This window comes from Mustela nigripes, chromosome 16 (genome assembly GCF_022355385.1).
Source record: "Mustela nigripes isolate SB6536 chromosome 16, MUSNIG.SB6536, whole genome shotgun sequence".
NCBI classification, from domain to species: domain Eukaryota; kingdom Metazoa; phylum Chordata; class Mammalia; order Carnivora; family Mustelidae; genus Mustela; species Mustela nigripes.
This window is the reverse complement of record NC_081572.1, coordinates 47,570,686-47,595,991: the sequence shown is the minus strand read 5'-3', so window position 1 is coordinate 47,595,991 and position 25,306 is coordinate 47,570,686. Positions and strand designations below refer to the sequence as shown.

The 25,306-nt window shown below is 45.7% G+C and overlaps 3 protein-coding genes across 16 annotated transcripts in view; 2 read left to right on the top strand and 1 right to left on the bottom strand.

Moving 5' to 3' along the window:
• Positions 1-10,535, top strand: part of PRPSAP2 (phosphoribosyl pyrophosphate synthetase associated protein 2) — a 49,281-nt gene extending 38,746 nt beyond the window's left edge. For both annotated transcript variants that reach the window (XM_059378667.1, XM_059378666.1), the window contains 3 exons: positions 2,187-2,257; positions 6,624-6,770; positions 9,781-10,535. In XM_059378667.1, coding sequence (XP_059234650.1) covers positions 2,187-2,257; positions 6,624-6,770; positions 9,781-9,939 — 377 coding nt within the window. In that variant the 3' untranslated portion in view covers positions 9,940-10,535. The remainder of the gene's footprint in view (positions 1-2,186; positions 2,258-6,623; positions 6,771-9,780) is intronic.
• A 5,694-nt stretch (positions 10,536-16,229) lies between these two features.
• LOC132004215 (uncharacterized) lies at positions 16,230-23,779 on the bottom strand. 12 transcript variants are annotated; one of them, XR_009400457.1, is made up of 4 exons: positions 23,120-23,768; positions 22,530-22,992; positions 22,189-22,393; positions 16,230-19,113 (listed from the first exon to the last, which is right to left on the bottom strand). XR_009400457.1 is itself a non-coding variant. In XM_059380422.1 (4 exons), exons 1-4 carry the CDS (start codon positions 23,161-23,163, stop codon positions 18,923-18,925), a joined length of 714 nt encoding a protein of 237 aa, XP_059236405.1. In that variant the 5' UTR covers positions 23,164-23,766; the 3' UTR covers positions 16,230-18,922. The 12 variants fall into 12 exon arrangements, 5 of the variants coding, with proteins under 5 accessions (XP_059236405.1, XP_059236406.1, XP_059236410.1 ...); XR_009400456.1 differs by having other exon boundaries at positions 22,189-22,339; positions 22,553-22,992; positions 23,120-23,764; XR_009400458.1 differs by having other exon boundaries at positions 22,189-22,342; positions 22,578-22,992; positions 23,120-23,763.
• The window catches only part of SLC5A10 (solute carrier family 5 member 10), a 58,854-nt gene continuing 54,892 nt past the window's right edge, over positions 21,345-25,306 (top strand). Inside the window, exon 1 of one of the 2 annotated variants that reach the window (XM_059380416.1) lies at positions 21,345-21,518. In XM_059380416.1, the coding sequence (XP_059236399.1) occupies positions 21,405-21,518 (114 nt within the window). In that variant the 5' untranslated portion in view covers positions 21,345-21,404. The remainder of the gene's footprint in view (positions 21,519-25,306) is intronic. The other variant, XM_059380417.1, reaches the window with a different exon arrangement.

Below are 25,306 nucleotides of genomic sequence, written 5' to 3'. Positions count from 1 at the left end.
GCATGGAAGCTTTTAATTTTGATGAAATCCATTTTTACCTGTTTTTCAGTCTATTGCTTGTCTTTTGGTGTCTTAGCTAAGAATCCTTTGCCAAATCCAAGGTCATGAGAATTTACTCCCATGTTTTCTACTTAAGAGTTTTATAGCTTTAGCTCTTATTTTTAGGTCTTTAATCCATTTCGAGTTAATTTTTCAATGTGGTGTGAGGTAAGAGTACAACTTCATTCTTTTATATGTGGATATCCGGTTTTCCCAGCACCACTTGTTAAAAACTGTTTCCTTTCCCCATCGAATGGCCTTGACACTCTTGTCAAAAATCAATTCTAAGTGTCCCTCAGTGGTTGAATGGTTAAAGAAAATGTGTATATATATATATAGTGGAGTATTATTCAGCTGTCAGAAGGAAATCCTGCCATTTATGGCAACATGGATGGACTCTGAGGATGTTGTGCTAAGTGAAATAAGTCAGAGAAGGACAGATACTGTATGGTGTCACTGACATGTAGAAGCTAAAGGAAAGGTCGAACTCACAGAAACAGACAATGGAATGGTAGTTGAGAGGTCCTGGGGGTGATGGATGAAACGGAGTTATAAAATGAACAGCTTCTGGGGACTCTAATGTGCATCATAGTCGCTGTAGTTAATAATACTATATTATTTACTTGAAAGTTACTAAGAGTAGATTTTTTTCTTTTTTTAAAATTTTACTCATTTGGGGGGCCCGGGTGGCTCAGTGGATTAAAGCCTCCGCCTTCAGCTCAGGTCATGATCCCAGGGTCCTGGGATCGAGCCCCACATCGGGCTCTCTGCTCAGCGGCGAGCCTGCTTCTCCCCTCTCACTCTGCCTGCCTCTCTGTCTACTTGTGACCTCTCTGTCAAATTAAAAAAAAAATTTTTTTTTACTCATTTATTTGAGAGAGTGAGAGCACAAACTGGAGAGAGGCAGGCAGAGGGAGAAGCAGACTCCCTGCTGAGCAGGGAGCCTGTTGCGGGGCTTGATCCCAGGACCCCGAATCATGACCTGAACCAAAGGTAGATGCTTAACTGATGGAGCCACCCAGGTCCCTCTAAGAGAGTAGATCTTAAACATCCTCACTGCACACACACAAAATGGTAATTATGTGAAGTGATGGGTATGTTAACTCATCTTATTGTGGTAATCATTTTGCAATATGTACGTGTATCAAATCATTATGTTGTATACAGTGTTATATGTCAATGACATATCAAGAAAGCTGGGGGAAGAATCGATTGTAGATGTTTGGGTTTATTTGTGGACACTTGGTTCTGTTTCATTGATGTGCTTATCTCCATGTTTATGCAGGTACCACATTTGATTAATTGCCTTGTAATAAATTCTGAAATAGGGAAGTGTGAGTCCTGCATCTTTATTCTTTCTTTTTAAAAGATTTTTCTGGCCATTTGGGGTCCCTTTTATTTCTGTATTTTAGGATTTTGGGGTCAGGTCGTTTCTGCCAGAAAAGCAATTGGGATTCTGGTAAGGATTGCATTGAATCTGTAGATCACTTTGGGGAGCATTGCCATCTTACCAGTATTAATGCTTTGATCCATGAACATGGGATGCCTTTCCATTTATTTATGTTTTCTTTAATTTCTTTCAGCAGTGTTTTATAGTTTCAGTGTACAGGTCTTTCACCTCTTTGGTTAAATTTATTTTTAGGGATTTTATTCTTTTCACTGCTTTTACAAGTAGAGTTGTTTTCCTAATTTCTTCTTCATTGCTCATGTGTAGAAACAACTGATTTTTGTGTGTTACCTTGTAGCTCTGGTGAATTGGTGGGTTAGCTTTGGTAGTTCTTTGTGGATTCTTTGGTGTTTTTTTATAGGTAGGATCATGTCATTTGCTAGTAGAGATAGCTTTACTTCTTTCTGTCCGATCTGGATCCCTTTTATTTTTTTTTCTTGCCTAATTACTGTGGCTAGCGCATCCAGTATCGTGTTGAGTAGCAGTGGTGAGAGCAGGCATCCCTGGCTTGTTCCAGATGTTAGGAGGAAATTTTCAGTCTTTCATTAAGTAGGATGTCAGCTGTGAGTTTTTCATAGTTGCCCTTCAGGTTGAGGAAGTTTCCATCCATTTCTAGTTTCTGGCCCTTTTTATCATGAGACATTAACTTTTTAAAGGCTTTAATATAGAGATTTTTGTGTGTGTGTTTTATTCTGACCAGTGCTGATTCCTAAGGAAAAGCCCCCAATCACAGTTGTTGGCGATGTTGGAGGAAGGATCGCCATCATTGTGGTATGTAGATCTCTCTTCTTATTAGTCATTGTTGTATTTGCCATTGTTATTCTTTTGAATTACTTGTTAATGGTGTGGGGATAGCCGTGTGGCCAGGTAAGTCTCCTTTAATTTGATACCTTGTGCTAAATGTTTACTTTGGTCCCCAAGCTGAAAATTGTTATCACTAGTTTATTAAGAAATTATACTAACTCCTTAGTTTTACTAAATGTTTGCAGCTGTTTGTCATACCACAGGAAATTGTTTTGCGATAAAGGTAGGGTGCAAAATTGGTAACTGTTTAAAACACACATTCTCTTGCCCTTCCCAAAACCAGTGCTCAAAAGGAGTACATTTAATGCCGATATCATTAAAACAACAATAATACAAACACGTGTGTGTACCCCATTGCTCCGCTTGGAAACAGAACGTGGTCCTGTCCCCATGAGGCCACCTTGGCTCTTCCCTCGTCTTTCTTCCCTCTCCTCCCCCGAGAGGTTGTCAGCAACCCGAAAGTCACCGTGCATGCCCTTACTTGCTGTTACATTCTGCCATGAGCGTACATATCCCTAAACGCTAGGTGGTTCTGTTTTTCATGTTCTTGCTGTTTGTATAATGAAGTCTGTATACTTTATGACTTCCCTTCAGTGCTGGTTTGGGATTTCTCCATGTAGTAACATGTGGTTGCACATTGTGTTCTGTTTCTGGTACAACTGTGACACGGCCTACCTGTTCCGCTCTCCAGGCAGTGAACGTACAGTTTCTCTCTTTCCAGATAATACTGGCTCTGCACAGTCTTATGCCTGTTTTATGGACCATACATGTACAACTTTCTTGGTTTCCTGGGAGTGGGGCGGTTGGGTCAGAAGGCACACACATTTCCAACTTCCCTGACTGGTGCCAGCCTGTTTCCACAGTGGTCGCTCCAGTTCACCAAGACTCCATGGTGGAGGCCCCTCGCTCTCCCCAGTGCTTGAGGTTTTGCTTGTGAATTTCCTTTTTTTTTTTTTTTTTTAAGATTTTATTTATTTATTTGACAGAGAGAGAGATCACAGTAGGAGAGAGGAAGGGAAGAGATCACAGAGAGAGAGGAAGGGAAGCAGGCCCCCTGCCGAGCAGAGAGCCGGATGTGGGACCCGATCCCAGGACCCTGAGATCATGACCCGAGCCGAAGGCAGCGGCTCAACCCACTGAGCCACCCAGGCGTCCCATGCTTGTGAATTTCTGAATCCACAAAATCTTTTGAGTTCATAGTCTCTGATGTCATCTTCTAGAATAATAGCTGCTCCTGAATTTATTCCTTATTTAACAAAATCTGTCATAATGAGATGCTGTGAATTCAGTAATGCCTTTGCCCCCTTTCTACTGCATTAAAAAAAAAAAAAAAAAAAAAAAAAAAACAAGAAAACAAAACCCTTTTTATTTTGAAGTAATTTTGATTCATAGGAAGTAGGCCCTCCCCTCCCCCAAATCGTACAGGGAAGTCTTGGGTTCCTTGATCCGGCTTCCTCCTCCTTGCTTAACTGTGGTGCAGTAACACAGTCTGGAAATGGAGGTTGCCACCACCCACGCAGCTGCTCCCAGTAGCCCTGGTATGACATGTGTGCGTGGAGACGTGTGCAGGCTTATCACACATGGAGCTTTGTATAACCACCACCACAGTCAGATACGGAGCGACGCCATCACTGCCAGGTTCCTTCATGCTACTCCTTCATCTCCGGGTTCCTCCTTGCCCCCCTGATGCCTAACTTGTGGCGGTGGCTGACCTGTCCTCTGCCTTTATAATGGTGACTTCGAGAAAGTCATACAAGTGGAGAATACAGTCAGTCAGCCTTTAAGATTGATTTTTTTTTTTCACTTAGCATGCTTCCCTGGGGATCCAGCCAAGTGGTTAAGTGGTTACATATAGTAACACATCTTTTTAGGCCACGCTGTTTTCCAGGCACGTGGGTTGAACCACTGGAGGACATCTGAATTGTTTCCGGTTTTCTGCTACTAGAAATAAACTGCTGTGCACATTTGTGTATAGGTTTTTGTGTGAACAGAGTTTTACTTTTTCTGGGCTAAATGGTCAAAGGTGCGAGTGGTGGCTTGCGCAATGATTGCGAACACAGTTTTATAAGAACCCGTCCAACTCTGTTTCCGAGTGATTGTACCATTTTGCCAGTAACACTTTTAAAGTAATACCTACATTTTTCTTCTTTGATCCTGGTAATACCGGTATACACATGAAAGGAATAATATATATTATTATAAGATAATATATATTATGTAATACATATTTAATATAATATATTTAATATATATATAAAATAAATGCGTGAATACTTATTCAAGTCTAGCCTATGCTTGATACCCTAGTGGGCTTAAAATAACTTTGGTAGCCTGGGTGTGATAGGAAAGACTGTGTTTTCCACTTCCTGTGTCTCTGTACTGCATATCCCCTTTACAGCTCACACAAACGTGTGGGGTTTTTCTCTGTGATACCAGTTTCTTACCAGTAAGTTGTCCTACAAGTTAACTGAGGTCTTTTTTGTTTGTTTGTTTAAGCTTTTATTTGAGAGAGCAAGCATGGGGGTGTGTGCAGAGAAAGAGTGTGTGGGAGCCCGATGTGGGGCTCCATCCCAGGACCCCAAAATCATGACCTGAGCCGAAGGCAGATGCTTAGCCCACTGAGCCACCAGGTGCCCCAATTTAACTCAGTACTGACACTGTCCACCCAGAGCTAGTGTCAGAGCCCTGCGGGTTAAGGGTCAGTCCCACAAGACTTCCACTCTACTTCCGATACCATTTGCATGTACGGCCTTGGGTTATGCGCAGCTTCTGTATGATTTGGCTACAAAGCAGAGGTTCCCGTGACCCCTTCAGGCTGCATTAATTTGCTAGAGCGGCTCACAGAATTCAGCAGCTCACAGAACACTTGTATGGACTAGTTATTAAAGGATGTCGTAAGGGATACCAATGAGGAGATACATAGGGCGAGGTCTGGGGTTGTCCAGAGGACAGAATATTCTGTCCCCTTGGAGTTGGGGTATGTCACCATCCCAGTACGTGGATGTGTTCACCAGTCCGGAAACTCTCCAAACTCTGTACTTTTGGGGTTTTTATGGAGGTTTCATCACATAGGCATGATAGATCATTAACTCCGATTCCAGCCTCCTCCCCTCTCTGGAGAATGGGCGTGGGAGGATGGAAATCCCAAACTTCTCCTCATGGCATGGTCTTTCTGGTGACAAGCCCTCATTCAGGATCCCACCGGGAGTTACCTCATCAGAATAAAAGATGCCCCTGGCGCTATTATCACTTAGGAATTTACAGGGGTTTTAGGAGCCCCATGTCAGGGACAGGGTCAGAGACAAATAGTAGAACAAAAGATGTTCTTAGTGTTCTCCTCATCACTTAGAAATTTACAAGGGTTTTAGGAACTCTCTGCCAGGAGCCTGGGGTGGAGACCAATACATATATTTTCTACCCTGTCACACTGGGAGCCCGTGGCACCTAGGTGGGAAACCACCGGACTCTGTATTTTGTTAAAACACCATTAATCGTCTTTTCCATTTTAAAGCAGTAGGTAAGTAAGCATATTTCCCATGTGCCCAGAGGAGAACATGTGGAAAATAAGGAAAACCAAGAGGAAAAGAGGAAAGGATTAGCTAGAGCCTAGCACTCTCTGGCAGTTTTGTTATGCATTTAAAAAAAACAAAAACCCGGGGCACCTGGGTGGCTCAGTGAGTTAAGCCTCTGCCTTCGGCTCAGGTCATGATCTCAGGGTTCTGGGATTGAGCCCCACATCGGGCTCTCTGCTCAGCAGGGAGCCTGCTTCCTCCTCTCTTTCTGCCTGCCTCTCTGCCTACTTGAGATCTCTCTCTGTCAAATAAATAAATAAAATCTTTTAAAAAAAAAACCCAAAAAACAAAAACCCTTCATGGGATGCTTGGGCGGCTCAGTCAGTTAAGTGTCTACCTTCGGCTCAGGCCATGACCCGGGATTCCTGGGATCCAGTCTTGCATGGGACTCCATGCCCCATGGGGAGTCTCCTTCTCCCTCACCCTCTGCCATTCTCTTCTCTGTCAAATAAATAAAATCTTTTAAAAACAAAACAAAAGACCTTCAGCGAACATTTCTGGAGCCTTTGCCCACTGAGGAAACAGTTCCAGACCCACAAGGGATAATGTGGAGATGGCAGCCCCAGGCAGCCCTCAATGTGGCCAAGAGGCCTGCAGGGAATGTGTCGGGAGCACAGTGACCTGCTGTGTCCCTGTACCCCCATGTTAGATGGGGCCGCAGGTCTGCTGGAGGGGAATGACACCCTTTGTTTTTCTGGATTTTGTGAACCCGCCTTTGCCCCCGTGTTTATGCACCTTCTGTTTCCTCCATAACTTGACAGGATGACATCATCGATGACGTGGACAGCTTCCTCGCCGCGGCAGAGACCCTGAAGGAAAGGGGCGCATATAAGATCTTTGTGATGGCGACTCACGGCTTGTTGTCATCAGATGCTCCCCGGCTGATCGAAGAGTCTGCCATCGACGAGGTAACGGCTACGGCTCTGGGCACAGCTGCCCTGGCACCTGTGTGCCTCCCGGTCCCAGTTAGAGCAAGTGGCAGGAAGGCGTTATTTTGTGGTTAAGAATGGATTCACAATGTGGGTTATGTTTGCGTTTCAAGGCCCGGAAGCCTGTCTTTTGCCCATGGTAATAGTTTTACTAACTCTCGTAAATGGGGCGCGTGACACACGGTACCATGCACACTACCCCCTCCCTGACCCTCAGACTCCATCACAGGCCTGCAGGTTCTCTGTCCGCACCCCTTTTAGAAAGACAGGAAGCCCTGCCTCAGAAAGGTTAAGGGACTTCTTAAGGTCACACAGCTAGTAGGCTTAGCCTTTATGATGGCAAAGCCCGGCTCTCTCGCTGGGACAGACAGATGCCTGTGGTATGAAACTGGGAAGAAGGCACACAGCGTAGTTTTCCCAAGCTGCCTGTGGCTCCCTTGAGGCTGGAACAAGACCATCCCGGTTTACTCCCCCTGCTTTGTCTGCCCCCCACCGCCAGGTCAGCCGGCTTATCTGCTTGTCCACTTCGACCGCAGAAATCACATTTTTAATCTCTTTTAAGAAATGGTGGTGTTCTGTCCTGTAAATTCCTGAGTATTGAATCGTACATGGCTCAGACTCCTTTTACTTTTCCAAGTCCCACACTCTTCTCTTCAGCGGTCGATCTTGAGCCTGGCCCTGTGTTAATGGGCTCAAGGTGCCTTCTCACAGACGGAGGCCAGGCTGGTGTGGCCAGGATCACCCAGCTTCCTTACTCAGCGGGACAGATAATCCTAGGGGCCAAGAACACGTGAAGGACGTTGAGGGCCACAAACCGGATATAGAACTCCCATACTGAGTACACGGAGAGGTCTTCAGGCCCGAGGTAGCAGCTCTCATGGGCTGTCCACATGGTTCCCACGGGCGCTATGTGCGGGCATATTTGAGCGAGCAAGCCACAGGAATGTGGGGTGCCTGTGGGAGCAGAGTGGACTTTGGAGAGGAGACATAAAAGCCGCAGAAATGGACACAAGTGCACCGGAGTCTGGCCACCAGAGTCTTGAGGGGGAGGCTGCCTTTGTGGGTGGGCGTCCTTGTGTCTTGAGAGGGGCCTTATACCAATACCCAGGAAAGGAGTCAGGCCAGTGACTAGTGGCTACACCAGGCTTCTGGGGCACCTGGGTGGCTCCATTGGTTAAAGCGCCTGCCTTCTGCTCAGGTCATGATCTGGGACCCAGGATCGAGCCCCGAGTCAGGCTCCCTGCTTGGTGGGGAATCTGCATCTCCCTTTCCTCCCTGCTCTCTATCTGTCTCTCTCAAATAAATAAAATCTTTAAAAAGTAAAAGTAAAAAATAAATCAGCGGGGTTTCTGTGTTTACTCTGGTTAGGAAGCTCAGGTTTTTCCTGTAAGCTTACAGGGTAAGCCGGGCGGGGCAACAGCAGAGCCCCCAGGCAGGAGGTGGAAGCGGGGAGAGGCGGGGAGGCTGCCGTCCTCCTATTCTGGAGTACGAACCCGTAGTGCTTGGGGCTGATGAACCAGGATTGGAAGTGGGGTTTGTGGTTTGTTTTAGCAAATAACTTAAATGAAATGTGCAGAATAGACATCCATAAAGCAGTAGGCTAGTGGTTGCCAGGTCTTTGGGAAGGGGTGAGATGAGGAGTGACAGCAAAGGGGTGCAGGGTCTCTTTTTGGGGGATGTGCAAAACCCAGCTCCGAGTGTCCTGAACACTGTTGAAGCATACGCTTTAAATGGCTGACTGGGTGATCCGTGAATTATATCTCAATAAAACTGGCACTATTTTATTTATTTATTTGTTTGTTTGTTTGTTTGACGGAGAGAGAGCGCACACAAGCAGAGGGAGGGGTAGAGGGAGAGGGAGAAGCAGGCTCCGCGCTGAGCAGAGAGCCCAATACGGGTCTCAATCCCAGGACCCTGGGATCATGACATGAGCCGAAGGCAGACACTTAACCGACTGAGCCACCCAGACTTCCCTCAAGCTGGTACTTCTAATACGTGGTTGGAATAGGCGTGGAAGATCCATGCCCCAGTGAGGGGGGGTTGACGTGTGAAAAACCGGCCCTTACAGGGGAGCACGGGGCACGGAGCTCAGGCGCAGCAGCCCTACCCTGGGGTCGCCCCTCCTGCCAATTCTCTGGGAGGGGTGCCAAAAGGCCCGTGTTTGATACTGGCGGGTAGTGGTTCTGCTCTGTTGTGGAATTTGGGAACTGTTCTCTTTTACGGGCCCTGATAATTTACGTGACCCTTCACGTGTCCGTTGTTGCCTCAGTTGCCAGGAATATCAGATACAAAAACAAGAGTTACAAGGATCGGATGAGTCTAGGCTTTCATGTCCCTCGTGCTGGTTTGGAACAATCCTGACTGTCCTTCTCTGTGTCACCCGTCTTGTGTGTGCGCGTCCTTATCATAAGCAGTCGTGAGGCTTATTTTGGAAGTAGGGAGTATAGATTATAAATAAAATTAAACAATCATTCCCATCCCCTGTTTTGTTAAAGACGGCTGAGTATTTTTATTTATTTTTTTTCCATTTGTAGCTGCTGGAAAGTGCTTGTCTTTCTTTGATTTTTATCAGGTTTTAATTTTAAGAGAAACCGTTTTATTGAGATATAATTCACATACCGTACAGTTCACCCTTTGAAAGTATAAGATTCACTGGTTTTTAGTGTACTCGCAGAATTGTGCAGCCCCCATTCTCATCCCCCCAGAAAAAAGCCCCGATTCTCATTAGCAGTCCACTCCCTCCCCATTTCTTTCCAGTCCACTCAGCCTTACACACCCACTAATCTGCTTTCTGTCTCTATAGATTTTTTTTAAAGATTTATTTATTTATTAATTTGAAAGACAGAGATTACAAGTAGGCAGAGAGGCAAGCAGTTCTGTCCTGTCTAGCAGAACCACAGAGATTTGAGAATATATGGGATTTTTAGATCCGGCCAGGAAGCTGCCTGGTTCTCTGATGTTCTTGGATCTTTGTCCTCTTGATTTGCAGGTGGTGGTCACCAATACAATTCCACATGAAATCCAGAAGCTCCAATGCCCCAAAATTAAAACCGTGGACATCAGCATGATCCTCTCAGAAGCCATCCGTCGGATTCACAATGGGGAGTCCATGTCCTACCTTTTCAGAAACATAGGTTTAGATGACTGAACAGCTTTCCTTTCTTAAAACTCCGGAGGGCCAAACTGGAAACAGACAGTACTGTGAGAGGTCATGCCTGATGCAGTGTACTACCCAGGGGCCGTCTGTGCTTTGTTCCTTCCTTTTTGTTGATTCCTACAAAGATAGACCAACTTTTTATGTCGGTTTAGGTATTTGTGAGTTTTTTGGGCAATTTTTATAAAAGAAAAACTATATTCTCCTCCTAAATGAATTAACAACCTGGTTGTTTATAGCCGAACTATTTCAACAATAAGCTGGAGTAAGATTTTTAAGCCCACAGACAGCTTTTCCCAAAGTTGCTGGAGCCTAAGTGCTTAAAAAAGTCATGAAATCAAATGATCTGTATACTGTGTCATAGCTGCCACTGAGAAGCCAAAAAGATGATCCCGTCGAATCCCAGCAAGTGACATTTTTAGAAACGCTTTTATAGACATGCATAGGCAAACGACTATTACCTGACCGTTATTTATTTTCCGCAACAAAAGAAGTAATACGAAACTTACATTGTGTGTGGTTTTTTTTAAAACTTTGTGTCCGGCCCGTTGTTTTATAACTAAAATAAAATGAACACTGAATACACGGTACACGTGCTGTGAGTGTCCAAGTGTCGGGTCCGCTTGTGGCGTTTTGTCTTCTGTGGCTTGTCACAGTGGCACGGTAGCTTCCCAGGGGTGTAATGTCTCCCGTTCTGTTTGTCCAGGACCTGCACGTGTCTGACGCGTGATCACTTGGCTGTGGCAGGAGAGGAGTTGGAGGCGCAGGCTGCGAGCCCCGGGGGGCAGGTCAGCGGGTTGGTGTGCGCTGCCGCCTGCGTCTTGGCATGGCTTTGTTTGGCTCCCTGTTCGGTAGCACAGCCATGCGCTGAGCACAGTGCTACCTCTGCATGCCTTAGAAGACGAGATGCTGGGGATGGTCGCGGAGGGCAAGTGATAACACCTTTGTTCATGTCCAGCAGCAAGAACTGCCTGTGCTGCGGTTCAGAGTGCAGAACTCAGAACCTGACTGTGACACTTGTACCAGGCTCGGGAACGCTGGGGTCTGGGGAATTAGGCTGGCATGTTCTCCCACGGAGGTCCTGCAATGGCACTCCCATCAAATTCACGGAGGCAAAGATTTTTCGTTTTGTTTTCAAATAAACGTCACCCCCAGTGTGGGTCTTGAACTCACGACCCCAAGATCAAGAGCCAGCCAGGAGCCCCAGGACTATTTTTTTTCTTCCAAACACACTTGAGCCTGTGGTTTCTGCCTGTGTTAGAATCTGGAATAAAATCGCAAGTGACTTAGCACAAAATTAAGATCGGTCACTTACTTTTTGCCATATCTGGGTTTCTTGACAGCTTGCTCTATAGCAGGTCTGGGGCCCCGCGCATGCAGGAGTGCTGAGGATCTGCTTCCGGCAGCTGCCCCCGGTACCAGACGGTCCCCTGCTCACCTCTCTGTGCTCATCACACCCAGCAGTGTCCAGACCCCTCCTGCTGTGCGATCTCAGCCACACAGCCTTTGGTGGTTGGGCTCCTGCAGGTTCATGAAAGAAACATATTTTGTTAATTCCCTAAAGTAATGCTCAGATCTGATCAAGGTAGAAGTCTGCACTGTTAACGTCGGACATTAACTCTTGCTTAGAACTGTGTGACCTTAAAATAAGCTCTCTCCTTTCTACGTTGCGAGCATGGTTTTCTTTGCTTTCTGAGACTCTTGAAATTAACCATGTTTTCCTTTTACTTCCAAATGAATAAGCTGGCAGACGTCTACGAGGATGGTGGAATGGGGAACTCCAAAAGTCTCTTCCTTCATAAAAGGAGAGAATCAATGGGCAAAAACATAATCAACTGTATTGGGACTCTAGAAAGTTATCCATAGTTTACAGCAACCAAGTAAATGGTCAGTTAAGGGGAGAAAAAAAAGGCAAAACAATAATAATAAAAATATCTGAATCTTGACAAGATTGCTTTGTGGCACTTTAACTTGCCCTGGCCCCACTCGTTTAGTGTTTCCTGGCAGCCTGGAAGATAAAAACCTGCATTCCTGGCAGATGTTCCTTGTACCAGTGGGAGTAGAATACTGTTCTCAGAATTAGTTACTTGTTTGGACCTGTCTATTGGCTGCTTGAAGGACTGACTCAAAGGACTTGTCTTAATTTTACCCGATTCCAAACTCCAAAGAGTAGAGGGACAATGGTTGAAAAAATGTAAAGGCAAATGTATTAGCCACTCTTCTTGGGGCAAACAATGAAACCACTAAAAGCTTGGGAGAGGGGTGCCTGGGTGGCTCAGTGGGTTAAATCCTCTGCCTTCGGTGCAGGTCATGATCTCAGGGTCCTGGGATCGAGCCCCGCATCGGGCTCTCTGCTCAGCAGGGAGCCTACTTCCCTTCCTCTCTCTCTGCCTGCCTCTCTGCCTACTTGTGATCTCTGTCTGTCAAATGAATAAATAAAATCTTAAAAAAAAAAAAAAAGGCTTGGGAGAAAGGCTAGGGAATGAGATACGTCAGGGGGAAAGGGTTTTGAAAAGCTCGCACACATTCCTGGGGATATGAAGGGTGTGGGATTGCACCGAGTTGAGGACATGCTCACAAAAGACTCCAGAGAGCCGTAAGCTCTCACCTCTGGCAGCTCTGCAGCAGGCTCTGTGCAAGCAGGAAGTGAGGGCTGAAGTAGAGCTGTGGTCTACCCAGGTGAATGCTGAAGGCATGTCATGAGATATGCAGTCCCTCTGCAGTCTGGGTTATTTTCCCTCCCTCGTTCCCTCCCTTTCATCCTTCCTCTTTTTTTCCCCCCCTTTTCTTTTTTCTTTTGTTTTCAGGCTTAAGGAAGCCTGGGATGACCCCATTCAGTTGACTGAACAGAGATCGTCAGTTACCATACACAGCAAAGAATACAGGCTTTACAAAACTTAGTCCAGAAAAGCTACCAGACAGCTACAAGCAGCAATAAACCCTGGGGAAGGAAGAGAGTCTGATTTCCAGACTTCCCACATTATAATATTAAAAATGCCCAGATTTTAACAACAAAAATTCTGAGGCATGTAAACAAACAGGGCTGGGCCCACACATAGGAAAAGAACTTGATAGAAACCATCTTTGAGGAAGGGCAGATATTAGATTTACTGATGATTTTAAATCAATGATTTTTAAATATGCCCAAAGAACCTTTAAAGGTAATCAGGAGAAAGATGGCTCACCAAATAGAGAATATCAATAAAAATAATAAAAATGAACCAAACAGGATTTGGGGAAGACAATAGAGTGGGAAGCACCAGGAATCTGTCTCCTAGACAATTTCTGGGATAAGATTTGATGATTTTGGAACTCCGATGTCTATCAAAAGTTTGCAACCTCCACGGGGAGTCTTGAACAGTAAATTGTTAATTTTAGCCAAATTGAGCTCTTAGTACAGCTGCTGATACCTGCACACACACCACCCACCCCCCCCACACACAGACTCCCAGACTCAGGGCAGGCAGCTGTACCCATATTCCTGAGCCACCTACCCAGCTTGTGAGTGCTAGGGTGGGCAAAAAGGACCCTGTCCTCCAAATAGTGGAGATCTGTGCTCTGACAGCTGATGGCTGTTTCTGATCACAGAGATAAAAAGAGCCTGGCAGCCACTGGGATTGAACTTCCTTCCCTTGTTGCAAGCCCTACCCCTCCAACTGATGAGAATTCTGGGAGATTTAAAGGCTGGTCTCCTTACTCCCTACCCGCACCCCCAATTTTCTCATTTTCCCCCTTTTGGGAGCCAGACTTTAAAGACTAGGACATTCAGAAGCAACTGCATATACAGGGAAAATTAGAAACTTACCCAGATGTGCAGGCCCAGAACTTATCCCTCAGGTTGAGCCTTGGCACAGAGACAGTCTACAATAACTACTACTACTACTGCTACTGCTGCTGCTGCCACTATTACTACACTACTACCACTACTACAACGACTATAATAAATACTGGGAAAGGGAGAGCACCTGAGTTCCAGGATTACCACAATTCAAAGGGGAAAAATCAATAGAAATGGTTTTGGAAAAAGACCTGATGGTAGATCTACTAGACAGATTTTTTTTTTTGTTAAGATTTTATTTATTTGACAGACATCACAAGTAGGCAGAGAGGCAGGCAGAGAGAGAGCAATGGAAGCTGACTCCCTGCTGGGCAGAGAGTCCCCTGTGGGGCTCGATCCCAGGACGCTGGGATCATGACCTGAGCCGAAGGCAGAGGCTTTAACCCACTGAGCCACCCAGGCACCCCCTAGACAGACTTTAAAGTGACTGTCTTAAAGGTGCTCAAAAAACTAAACAAACCAGAAAACCCAAAACAAAACAAAAAAACAGATGTGGGGAACAAGAAAATAATGTACGAGCAAAGCAGAGAGATCAATAAACAGAAAACCTAAAAAGAAACCCCCCCAAATTCCGAAAGTACAACTAAAATGACAAATTCACTAGAGGGATTCAAAGGCCCATTTGAGTAGGCAGAGGATTGCGTGAACTTAAAGATAAAATGGAACTAAATCCAAGGAACAGAAGGAAGATTGAAGAAAAAGAAACAGAGCCTAATGGACTTCTGTGACTGCATTAAGTGGGTCAACATACACATTGTGGGAGACCTCCTCCTGAAGGAGAAGAGAGGAAAAGGGGTAGAGAGAATATTTGAATAAACAGTGGCTAAAAACATCAACATTTTATGAAAGACATGAATATGAATTCCAAATGAGATGAACTCAGGGACACCAAAATACATTACATTATAATCCAACTTTAAGAAATCAGACAGAGAATCTTGAAAGCAGCAAGAGAGAAGAAATGAGTCACATACAAGGGATTCTCAGTAAGTTATCGGATTTTTTAAAAAGTATTTAGGGTGCCTAAATACTTTTTAAAAAAGTATTTGGGTGGCTCAGTGGGTTAAAGCCTCCGCCTTCGGCTCGGGTCATGGTCTCAGGGTCTTGGGATCGAGCCCTGCATCGGGCTCTCTGCTCATTGGGGAGGCTGCTTCCTCCTCTCTCCCTGCCTGCCTCTCTGATTACTTGTGGGCTCTGTCTGTCAAATAAATACAATCTTAAAAAAATAAATATTTAACTAACTAATTTATTTATTTGAGAGAAAGAGAGGGAGAGCACAAGCAGGCAGAGCAGCAGGCAAAGAGAGGGAAAAGGCTCCCCGACAAGCTCCCCTGACATGGGGCTCGATCCCAGGACCCTGGTATCATGACCTGAACCAAAGGCAGATGTTCAACCACCTGGCTGCCCCAAGATTATCAGATTTCTTATGGAAACTTTGGAATTCAGAAAGCGATGAGCTGAAACAAAAAGTGCTAAAACAAAAAAATGTCAACAAGAATCTTACATCTGACAAAACTGTCTCTCAAAAGTGAGGGAGAAACAGAAACAATCCTGGGTAAACAAACACAGACAGAGTTTATTACCACTAGACCTGCTCTGCGAGAAATAATCAGAGGCTCCTCCACGGTGAAATGAAGGAACACTGGATAGCAACCGGAGCTGCACAAAAAACTAAAGATCTCAATAAAGGCAAATACATAAGTAATATAAAAGTTACTATTATTGTAGCAATGGCTTCTAACTCCTTTCTACATAATATAAGAAATATATTTAAAAATTATTAGTCTAAAAGCTAGTATTATAACATCAGTGTGTAACCTTGCTTTATGTTTTCAACATAAGAGGCTAATCCATTTAAAAGTTTGTTTTGTGGAACAAAACAAAGATTTAGTTTTCTAATAACAACTGAAAAGGGGCATAAATAAAGTTGTCAAGCAGAATTTTTGTATATTATTGAAGTTAACCTGGTATAAATTGAAATTAGTGTGTCATAACCTTAGGTTATTAAATACAATCCCAATGGTAACCATGAAGAAAATAGTCATAGAATATATATCAAATGAAATTGGAAATGAATTTCAGTGTTTTAGTACAAAAAATAAATTAGGCACAAAAGAAGGAAATGAGGCAACAGAAAAGGTATAAGGCATACAGAAAATCAATAGCAAAATGACAGAAGTCCTTAACATTAACTACTTTAAATGTAAATGAATTAAATAATCAAGTAAAAAGGATTGGCAGACAAAAAGAGGAATTGACAGAATGGATAAAAAGAACACAATACAACTGTATGCTGTCTGCAAAAGACTCACTTTAGATCCAAAGACACAAACAGATTGAAAGTGAAAGGACAGAAAAAGATATTCCATGCAAATAGCAACCAAAAAGAAAACGTGTAGCATAAGTAATATAGGACAAAATGGACTAAGACAAAAATACTACAAAAGACAATGAAGGACAGTATATATTTGTTCCAGGTTCGGTACAGCACGAAGACATAATAATGATAAATATTTACATGCCTAATAACAGACTATCAAAATAAATGAAGCAAAAATGTACACAATTAAAAGAAATAGTTTTACAGTAATAATTAGATATTTCCATTCTCCACTTGTGGATATTAAGCCAACACATTCTTATTTATTTATTAAGCCAACACATTCTTAAACAGCCAATTAATCAAAGAAGAAATCACAAGGGGAGTTAGAAAATACTTAAAGCTGAATAGAAATGAAAACATAACATACCAAATGTTAGGGATACAGTAAAATCAGTGTTAATGGAGAAATTTATAGCTATCAACTCTTACATGGAAAGGAAGGGAGGGAGGGAAAGAAGGAGGAAGGGGGAAAGATCTCAAATCAACAATCTCACTTTACAACTTCAGGTACCAGAAAAAGGACAAACTAAACCCAAAGCTAGCAGAAGGATAGAAATAATAAAGATGAGAGGAGAGATCGGCAAAACAGAAAATAAAAAATTATAGGGAAAAGTCAGCAAAACAAAAGCTGGCTCTTTGAAAAGATCAAAATTGACAAACCTTTAATAGACTAAGAAAAAAGAGAGAAGCCTCAAATTATTAAAAACAGAAAAGAAAGTGGGGACATTATTACTGATTTGAAGTAAACAGGAAGGATTATGAGTGTACTATGAGGAATTGTACACAATCAAATTGGATGATTTAGATGAAATTGACAAATTCCTAGAAACACAAAACCTACTAAGACTAAATCACAAAGAAATACAAAATCAGAATAGACCTATAACTAATAGAATTATATCAGTTATTGAAAAAAACAAAAACAAAACAAACAAAAAAACAACTTCCAACAGAGAAGAGTCCAGGATCTGATGGTTTCACTGGTGAATTCTCCGCAACATTCAAAGAAGTAAGGCATCTGGCTGGCTCAGTCAGCGGAGCATGCAACTCTTGATCTTGGAGTTTTAAGTTCGAGCCCCATGTTGGGTGCAGAGATTACTCAAAAAATAATAAAAAACGGTAACACCAGTATTTTTCCAACTTTCCCCAAAAAACGTAAGAGGAAAGAATAATTTCTAACTCATTCTTTGAGGTGGACTTACCCTGATAACAAAGCCAAAGACACTATAAGAAAACTATAAATCGGGATGCCTGGGTGGCTCAGTGGGTTAAAGCCTCTGCCTTCGGCTCAGGTCATGATCTCAGGGTCCTGGGATCAAACCCCGCATCGGGCTCTCTGCTCAGCGGGGAGCCTGCTTCCCCCTCTCTCTCTGCCTGCCTCTCTGCTTACTTGTGATCTCTGTCTGTCAAATAAATAAAATCTTTAAAAAAAAACCTATAAATCAATATCCCTTATGAATATTGATAATAAAACATCAACAAAATACTAGAAAACCATTTTCAGGAATATATTAAAAAGATTATAGGCTTTAACCAAGTCAGATTTATTTCTGGAATGCAAGACGATTAGACGTATGAAAACTGGTCAGTGTAATACACCATATTAACAGAATGAAGAGGAATAACTACATGATCGTCTCATTGCAGAAAATGTGTTTCAAGAAATTGTAACTTTTTATGATAAAAACACTCATAAAATTAGGAATACTAGAAGGAAACTACCATAACATAATTGAAAGCCATGGATGAAAAATCCACAGTGATCATCATACTCAATGGTGAAAGAGAGAAAGCTTTTTTTCTGAGATTAATGCCAAGGCAAGGATGCCTTCCTTCATGACTTCTGTTCAATGTAGTGCTGGAAAGTCTAACCAAAGCAAGAAAATGAATGAATGAATGAATGAATGAATGAATGAATGACATTGAAACTGGAAAGGAAGAAATAAAATTATCTGTTTACAGCTGATGTGATCTTAGAAAACCCCTGAAGATTACACACACACACACACATACACAAACACACACACCATCTGTTAGAACTAAGAAATGAATTTAGGAAAACAGTAGGATACAAAGTCAACATGGAATCATCAGTTGCATTTCTAAGCACTAACAATGGACAACCTGAAGGGGAAATGGAAAAAATAATCCCATTTACAATAGCATCAAAAAGAATAAAATACTTAGGAATTAACCGAGGAGATGAAAGACTTTATCACTGATCCAAGTCCACTTTCAAATAAAAGTGCACTGTCACAAATAGTGTGATTACCTTTTAAAAAAATAATCACACTTCTTTCCTGTCCTTATATCATTGCTATTATTCATTTCATTTATACACAAGCACACACATACCAAATACGTTGTTGCTATTACTATTTTGAACACATTGTTATCAGATCAATTAAAAACTAAGTTTTTGTTTTACTTTCTTTTATTTCTTTTTTGATCCTCTGGTTGTTCATCTGTATCCTGTACAACAATCTGTATCATATACTGATACTGATCAGTTTCCCTGAGCTCTGGGAGCCATCTGGCAAATTATGAATCTGAGAAGGGGATCATGGAAACTTCCACCACCTCTAGATGGTCAGTCCAAAGTACAAGGAGGCCTAAGATTGCACCTGCTGTGTAAAGGGGGGCAGTTTGGTCAGACTAAGTGTTTAAACTATGGGATCTGTGCTAACTCAGGTCGTTAGTGACAGAATTGAGTCAGATGGGAGGACACCCAGTTGGCCTCTAGAGAGATGGAGAGTTCATTGGTGTGTGTGGGAGAAACCCCACACATTTGGCATCAGCAGTGGTGTTGGGAAACATGACATGGGGGGCTCCCTCTTGGGATAGATGCAGCTTGTGAGGTGTGATTTGGCTGGCTTCCTGGCTGGGCAGGTCCTGTCATTCCTGTCCTGGGTGCGCTGGGCCATCAGAGTTTGATCCGAGTGTGGTCCTGTTGGATAGCAGAGGGTGGGAATATGGAAAGTGATTGGGCTTAAGTGTGGAATTTCTCACACCCTTCACTGCCACCCTCTCCCTGTCCCACCTGCCCACTCCTCCTGACTTCTTTTCCCCAGAATTTGTATCAGAAGTCGGGGTGGGGGCATTTATCCCTAATGGTTTGTTTTCTTCTGAGATGTGAGGGGACCACTTTATCCCTAGGAGACTGGATTAATAAACTCTGATCGTCTCCAGCTGGGTCCTTCCGACTTGTATTAAATGATTTTTTTAAAGATTTTATTTGTTTATTTGACAGAGATCACAAGTAGACAGAGAGGCAGGCAGAAAGAGAGAGGGAAGCAGGCTCCCTGCTGAGCAGAAAGCCCGATTCGGGACTTGATCCCAGGACCCTGAGATCATGACCTGAGCCGAAGGCAGCGGCTTAACCCACTGAGCCACCCAGGCACCCTATTAAATGATTTTTTAAAGATTTTATTATTTATTAGAAAGATGCAGCGAGACCACAAGTAGGCAGAGCAGCAGGCAGAGGGAGAGGGAGAAGCAGGCTCTCTGCTGAGCAGGGAGCCTGATGTGGGGCTCGATCCCAGGACCCTGGGATCTTGACCTGAGCCGAAGGCAGCCGCTCAACCAACTGAGCCACCCAGGCACCCCTCAAATAATCTTTTGTTTCATGACATGCTTCAAGCAATGGCTTGGAAAGTGAGCACCTTCAGCGAGGCTAGTTGTCCGGAGATGAGTGTAGTTGGGGACGGGGCGGTCTGAGCCTGCCTGAATTGACTAGAAACTGAATTAATTGTTCTTCTCTGTCTCGTTTTGCATGTAATCTTTAAACAGTCTACCTTGGGTTACCGAGTAACAGGCACAGTTGGGTTTTGCGGGTCAGTGTGTTCCCAGAGGTGCTGCTCACTCATTAACACCTTCTGGAAAAGCGGCGTGACCCTGTTAAACTCCAAACGCTGTGCAAAGCCACGGGCCACATCGGAGACATCCACCAGGCTCTGCAGAATGGTTTCCTTAGTGAGGACGCATCTAAGACTCTCTGGCTTCCAATGGAACCAGGGCCATCACTGTCACCAACGGGGACATCCGGGGTCAAATCTGGATCTGATTCCCAGCTCTGCCCCTCCCATGGCCAGACGACAGACAGCTGAGCCTCCTGGCCTCCATTCCTCGGCCGTGATATGCTACCACCCACCCTGAGGGAGCCCCAAATGGGACAGCAGGCAGAAAGCCCAAGCATCGTCCTCGGTTCCTGGCAGGCACCTGCTAGACTTGTCCATCTGCGGACGTCCTGAGGAGACCACGGGGACCTGAACAGAGGGTCAAATGAGGGGGTTGGGATAGTTTCAGCTGGGCTAGAAAAAGGAAGCAGAGGGGCACCTGGGTGGCTCAGTGGATTAAAGCCTCTGCCTTCGGCTCGGGTCATGATCCCGGGATCCTGGGATCGAGCCCCGCAATGGGCTATCTGCTGGGCAGGGAGCCTGCTTCCTCCTCTCTCTCTGCCTGCCTCTCTGCCTTCTTATGATCTCTGTCTGTCAAATAAATAAATAAAATCTTAAAAAAAAAAAAAAAAGAAAGAAAAAGGACGCAAAACATTTGGCAACATGTTCTGGGGCTGGACTGTTGTGGTGGGAAGTAAGCCACATGATTCAAGAGTCACCATTCCAAGTCCCCCTCAGTCCTCTCATGGCCCAGTGGCCATAGGATATGGTTCTGCACCACCATGGTGTCCCCAGAGGTGAGGCATCTGTCCCCAACCCTTCGTGCTTTTTATATAAGTGAAATACGGGGCGAGCCACACCTCGGGTAACAGCGCTTTCTGGGACTAATCTGGTTGCCTGTGGATGCACTGATCTCCCTTTATTTATGATTATTTATTTATTTATTTATTATTTAAAGCAGGCTCTGCCCCCAACTTGGGGGTCAAGCTCGTGACCCTGAGATCAGGAGTTGCATGCTTCAGCGACTGAACCCAGCCAGGCACCCCCTAAACTCCCTTTACTTTTCCCAAACCTTCTCTGAGTTTGGGGAGGCTGCCCTCCTCCAAGCCCCTTCCAGCTCTGCCCCTACACTCATGGTCAGGGTTGGCTTCCCACTGGTGGGGGGGTTGGGGGACACCCGTGCTGCACTTGGAAAGCCGTTTCCCGGCACGCGGTCATCTTGTGGGCTGGAGACGCCACCATCGCGCTCGGTTTAATGTTCAATTAATTGCCTGCCAGGAAGCCCTTTCTGACCTGGCTCGGCCCTCAGTTCCTCCTGCTCAGAGCCGGTGCTTGCCACAGGATGGTGGCGGACAACTCCACCGGCGACCCCCATGCTCCCGGGCCGCAGCTGAGCGTGACCGACATCATTATCATCACCTTGTATTTCGCCCTGAACGTGGCCGTGGGCATATGGGTGAGAAGCCTGGGGTGGGCGGCTGGCCAGGATGGCACTGGGGTGTGGGAGCCAGGCTGAGTTGAGGCACACCTGGAGTCCGCTGGGGTCCTCCTCCCAGCCCTGGGGTGGATTTGTCCAAGACCTTGACCAAGCCACTTTGCCTTTGGGCAGCGGCTGCTCAGGCTACAAGGGGTGGAAGAGGAAGTCCTCTCTAACGTGCAGGCCTAGGGAGAAGCTCCCTGGGCTTTCGTGCGGCTGACAAGCTGGGGGCCCAGCGTAGCATGTCCTCTTCCTGGCCTCCATCCCTCCTCCGTGTCAGACGGGCTTGAGGGGCGAACATCTGTCCAGTTGTTCCCCGCACCTGCTGGGTCAGGCTCCAAAGAAGGAGAGGCGCACACAGAGCCTGAGGATCTTTATTTTGAAAATCTTGTTGTCCGCCCTCCTCGCCTAGTTCCTAAGCCAGTTTCTTTCACTTTCAATGAGAAAGAGACATGATTTAGGCCCTCACAGACTGCAGCGGTAGTGAGACCCCTCCTAGGCGGGTCCTCTGCTTACCGCCCAGCCCCCACAGCCGCAGGGCAAAAGCCAGCCCCATTTATGGATGAACCCCACCGCTTTGGGATCTGGGACTTACCCAGTGACCCCCATGTCCCTGCACATAGGGGAGGCGTTCCTCCCGTCTACTCACAATGCAGACCTTGGAGGCCTTCCTGGTGAGGGAGGTGAGCACCAAAGCCAGCTTTGGTTTTGCAGAGGTCAGATTCCTCCTCCTTGTCCCCAGAGGTCCCCAGAAGTCCCCAGGCCAGCATCTCTGAGCCGTGATACACGATGGCCTCCATCTACTGGGGGGAGAATGAGAATCCCTTCTTCTCTTCCCTGGCCCTGGTTTAAGACTGGGAATGTGACCAGGCAGAAGACTGGTCACATTCCCAGCTCTGACCTCCTAGGAAGTCGCTCAGTATTCTGGGCCTTGGGGGTCTCGATCTAAAATTCAGACACACCACCTACTTCATCCCAAGCCCCGAGTACCTGAGTCAGAGGCGTTCTCCCACCTGAGGTGCCTACAGGGGCACGGACCTTGCCACCGCTCTTGGTTGAATAGTAGGAAGGGTGTGAGTGGTCCTGGTGTTGCAGGGGTGCTGGGGGTGCTGATGCTGGGGGGGTGGCTAGGGGTGCTGGGGCGGGCAGCAGCAGTAATTGCAATTGATTCTTCAGTGGTGGAATCGTAGACCACAAGCCGCTCAGGGCTGGCCCCCCCTCTGCGTCCTTGGAGTCAGTCCCTTGCCGCTCTGGGCACGCCTCCTCAAACACACCATGCGATGCAGGCAGCCCACTGCTCCTGGCGGTTCCAAGGAGCACAGGAGGCCTGTGGATGTAGAACTCTGCTGTCAGCCATCCTGTTTCTGGGAGAGTTGCTGGCTGGGAGTTCAGAGGAGGGGGCGCCCGCAATGGAGGCTTTCGGGATGAGCCAGGGGCTGGAGGTCAGCAGGATCTGAAGAGGGAAGAGGAGTGGGGTGGGGAATTTAGCTGGAAGCTGCATCTAAGGGACCGTTTGGGGCCCCTGATGCCCTTTGCCATCTGGTGACTGGGGCCCATCTGCCTCGCTGCCTGGAACTCACCTCTCCCAGCTTCGCCTTCGCTTGCAGGCTGGTGCCGTGGCCATGGAGCTGTGGAAGTTCTGGCCTGGCCCTCAAGCAGGCCATGCGGGCTCAGCCTGGTGCTGCTGGCCAGACGGCTGTGAGTGTCGGCAGCAAAGAACAGAGCTAGACGAGGAGTGAGTGTGCTGGAGCTGGATCGCACAGTGATCAGATGCAGGCGCTCATCACCCAAATGCAGACAGGACAAGCTGGGTTGGACAGGTGCACCTGCAGAGGTGCTCTGACAGTAGGGTTAGGAGAGCCCGGGGAGGGCCTTTAAAGAAATGTTCCTGGACAAAGGACCTTGCGCTGAGCCTTTGCACCTATTAAGGTATCTGTTAACCAGTGACAGAAAACCTAGATCAGAAGAGCTTGAACAATGAAGGAAATGTAAGGATATCCATCTTGGAAAGTCCGACGATAGATAAGGCTTCAGGCACAGTTGGATCCAGGGGCTCACAGTCTCAACAAGGCTATGGTGCATTTCACATTGACTTTCACAGCTTCCACCTGCGTGTGGCATTGTCCTGAGCCCAGTGTCCCACATGGAGGAGAGATGCCCAGCCTCTGCTCAGCCTGGGTTCAAATCACTTACTAGCCACTTTTAGCTGTGGAAGCCTTGGTTTCCTCATTGGTAATATGGGGATGATCATAGTTCCTACTTCATGGGACTAAACACTTCATACAGGTTAAGCACTGGGAACCAACTCTATGGCTGTGGGGCCCTCGGTGAATATTAACTAGGTACACATGGCTGCCAGTATCCCCAGAGCTCCAGCTTCCTCCTTCACCTCCTGGGAGGCCAGGAGCAGTCCACAGCTGCCCTGAATCAGGTGTGACAGCTAAAGAATGTGATAGGGTCTGTGGCTTTAGGTGAGTCAGGACTCCTGGAGTGGGAGACTGGGTTGGGACCACTCAAGCTAATTGCTTAGAAAAATGAGACCCCTTAAGGAAAGAGAAAGGCAAGAAGGAGGCAACTGAAATGCCCACCATATCCTTGAAAGATGAGAAAACATGTTAGGAAAAATCACAGGGCAAGAACAGAGCTGCTCTGGAAGTTGCACAGTGCACAGCCTACACTGCTGGATGTGGCCATCCTGGCCAAAGCCATGAGAGCCTTTAGATAGTACTGCATTCAATGGGGCCAGGTCACAGCTCAAAGAAAGTAATGGAAGCTCAGGCAGGAGAGGCAAGCAGGGCCCATATCAAAAGCTTTGGATGACAGATCCAGACAATTCAGACAAATCATCTTAAATATGACGGTGTGTATGTTTGTGTGTGTATGAGGTTAAAATCAGGTAGAAGGAGGCCTGTGTATTGATTGAGATCATGTGATCCAGTCTTCCATTAGGATATGTATGTTGTGAAAAAGGAATGCAAAATAACAGATCTAAATACAGCTGCTGGGTCCTTCTTTTCATACTTCTCCTTTTCTCGAGTTCACATCTTTTCATTTTCTCCTGTCCAGACAGCACTAAGTGAGGCCTTGAAAAATCCATAAAACCACTCATCAGACACTTACTAGGTACCAGGCACCATCGTCAGAGTGTTACTCCTATTAACTCATTAAACCCCACAGAAGCCTGTGAGGGAAGAACTTTTATTAGGGCCCACATTGTGGGTGAGGAAACCAAGGCCCATCAGTGAGGTAACTTGCCCAAGGTCACACGGCCAGGAAGCAGAGGAGCCAGGATTCGTTCCCAAGCATTCTGATTTCAGGTTTTTTTTTTAAAAAAGATTTTATTTATTTATCTGACAGAGAGACACAGCGAGAGAGGGAACACAAGCAGGGGGAGTGGGAGAGGGAGAAGCAGGCTTCCTGCCTAGCAGGGAGCCTGATGTAGAGCTTGATCCCAGGACCCTGGAATCGTGAGCTGAGCCGAAGGCAGACGCTTAACGACTGAGCCACTCAGCTGCCCTGATTTCAGATATTTAAAATTATGTTACAGAGCACAAAATTCCATGCTCCAAACAAAAGGTATGCAAGAATCCTTGACTGATAATTCTTGGAAATGTATCAGAGATGAAAATACTAGAAGTTAAGAGGGGTGCTTGGGTGGCTCAGTTGGTTAAGAGCCTGGCTCTTGATTTTGGCTCGGGTCGTGATCTCAGGGTCGTAGACTCAAACCCTGAGTCAGGCTGCATGCTCAGCAGGGAATCTGCTTGGGA

What these genes read in the sequence shown, in the direction of transcription:
- LOC132004215 (XM_059380422.1), bottom strand. Translation starts at nt 23,163, where the DNA reads ATGGCCACGGCACCAGCCTGCAAGCGAAGGCGAAGCTGGGAGAG. An exon ending in GGAGAACGCCTCTGACTCAG is followed by an intron (nt 22,340 to 22,529) that starts GTACTCGGGGCT and finishes TCCCCCCAGTAG; the next exon opens with ATGGAGGCCATCGTGTATCA. An exon ending in TCACCAGGAAGGCCTCCAAG is followed by an intron (nt 19,114 to 22,197) that starts GTCTGCATTGTG and finishes GCTATCCAACAG; the next exon opens with GACCACACTCGGATCAAACT.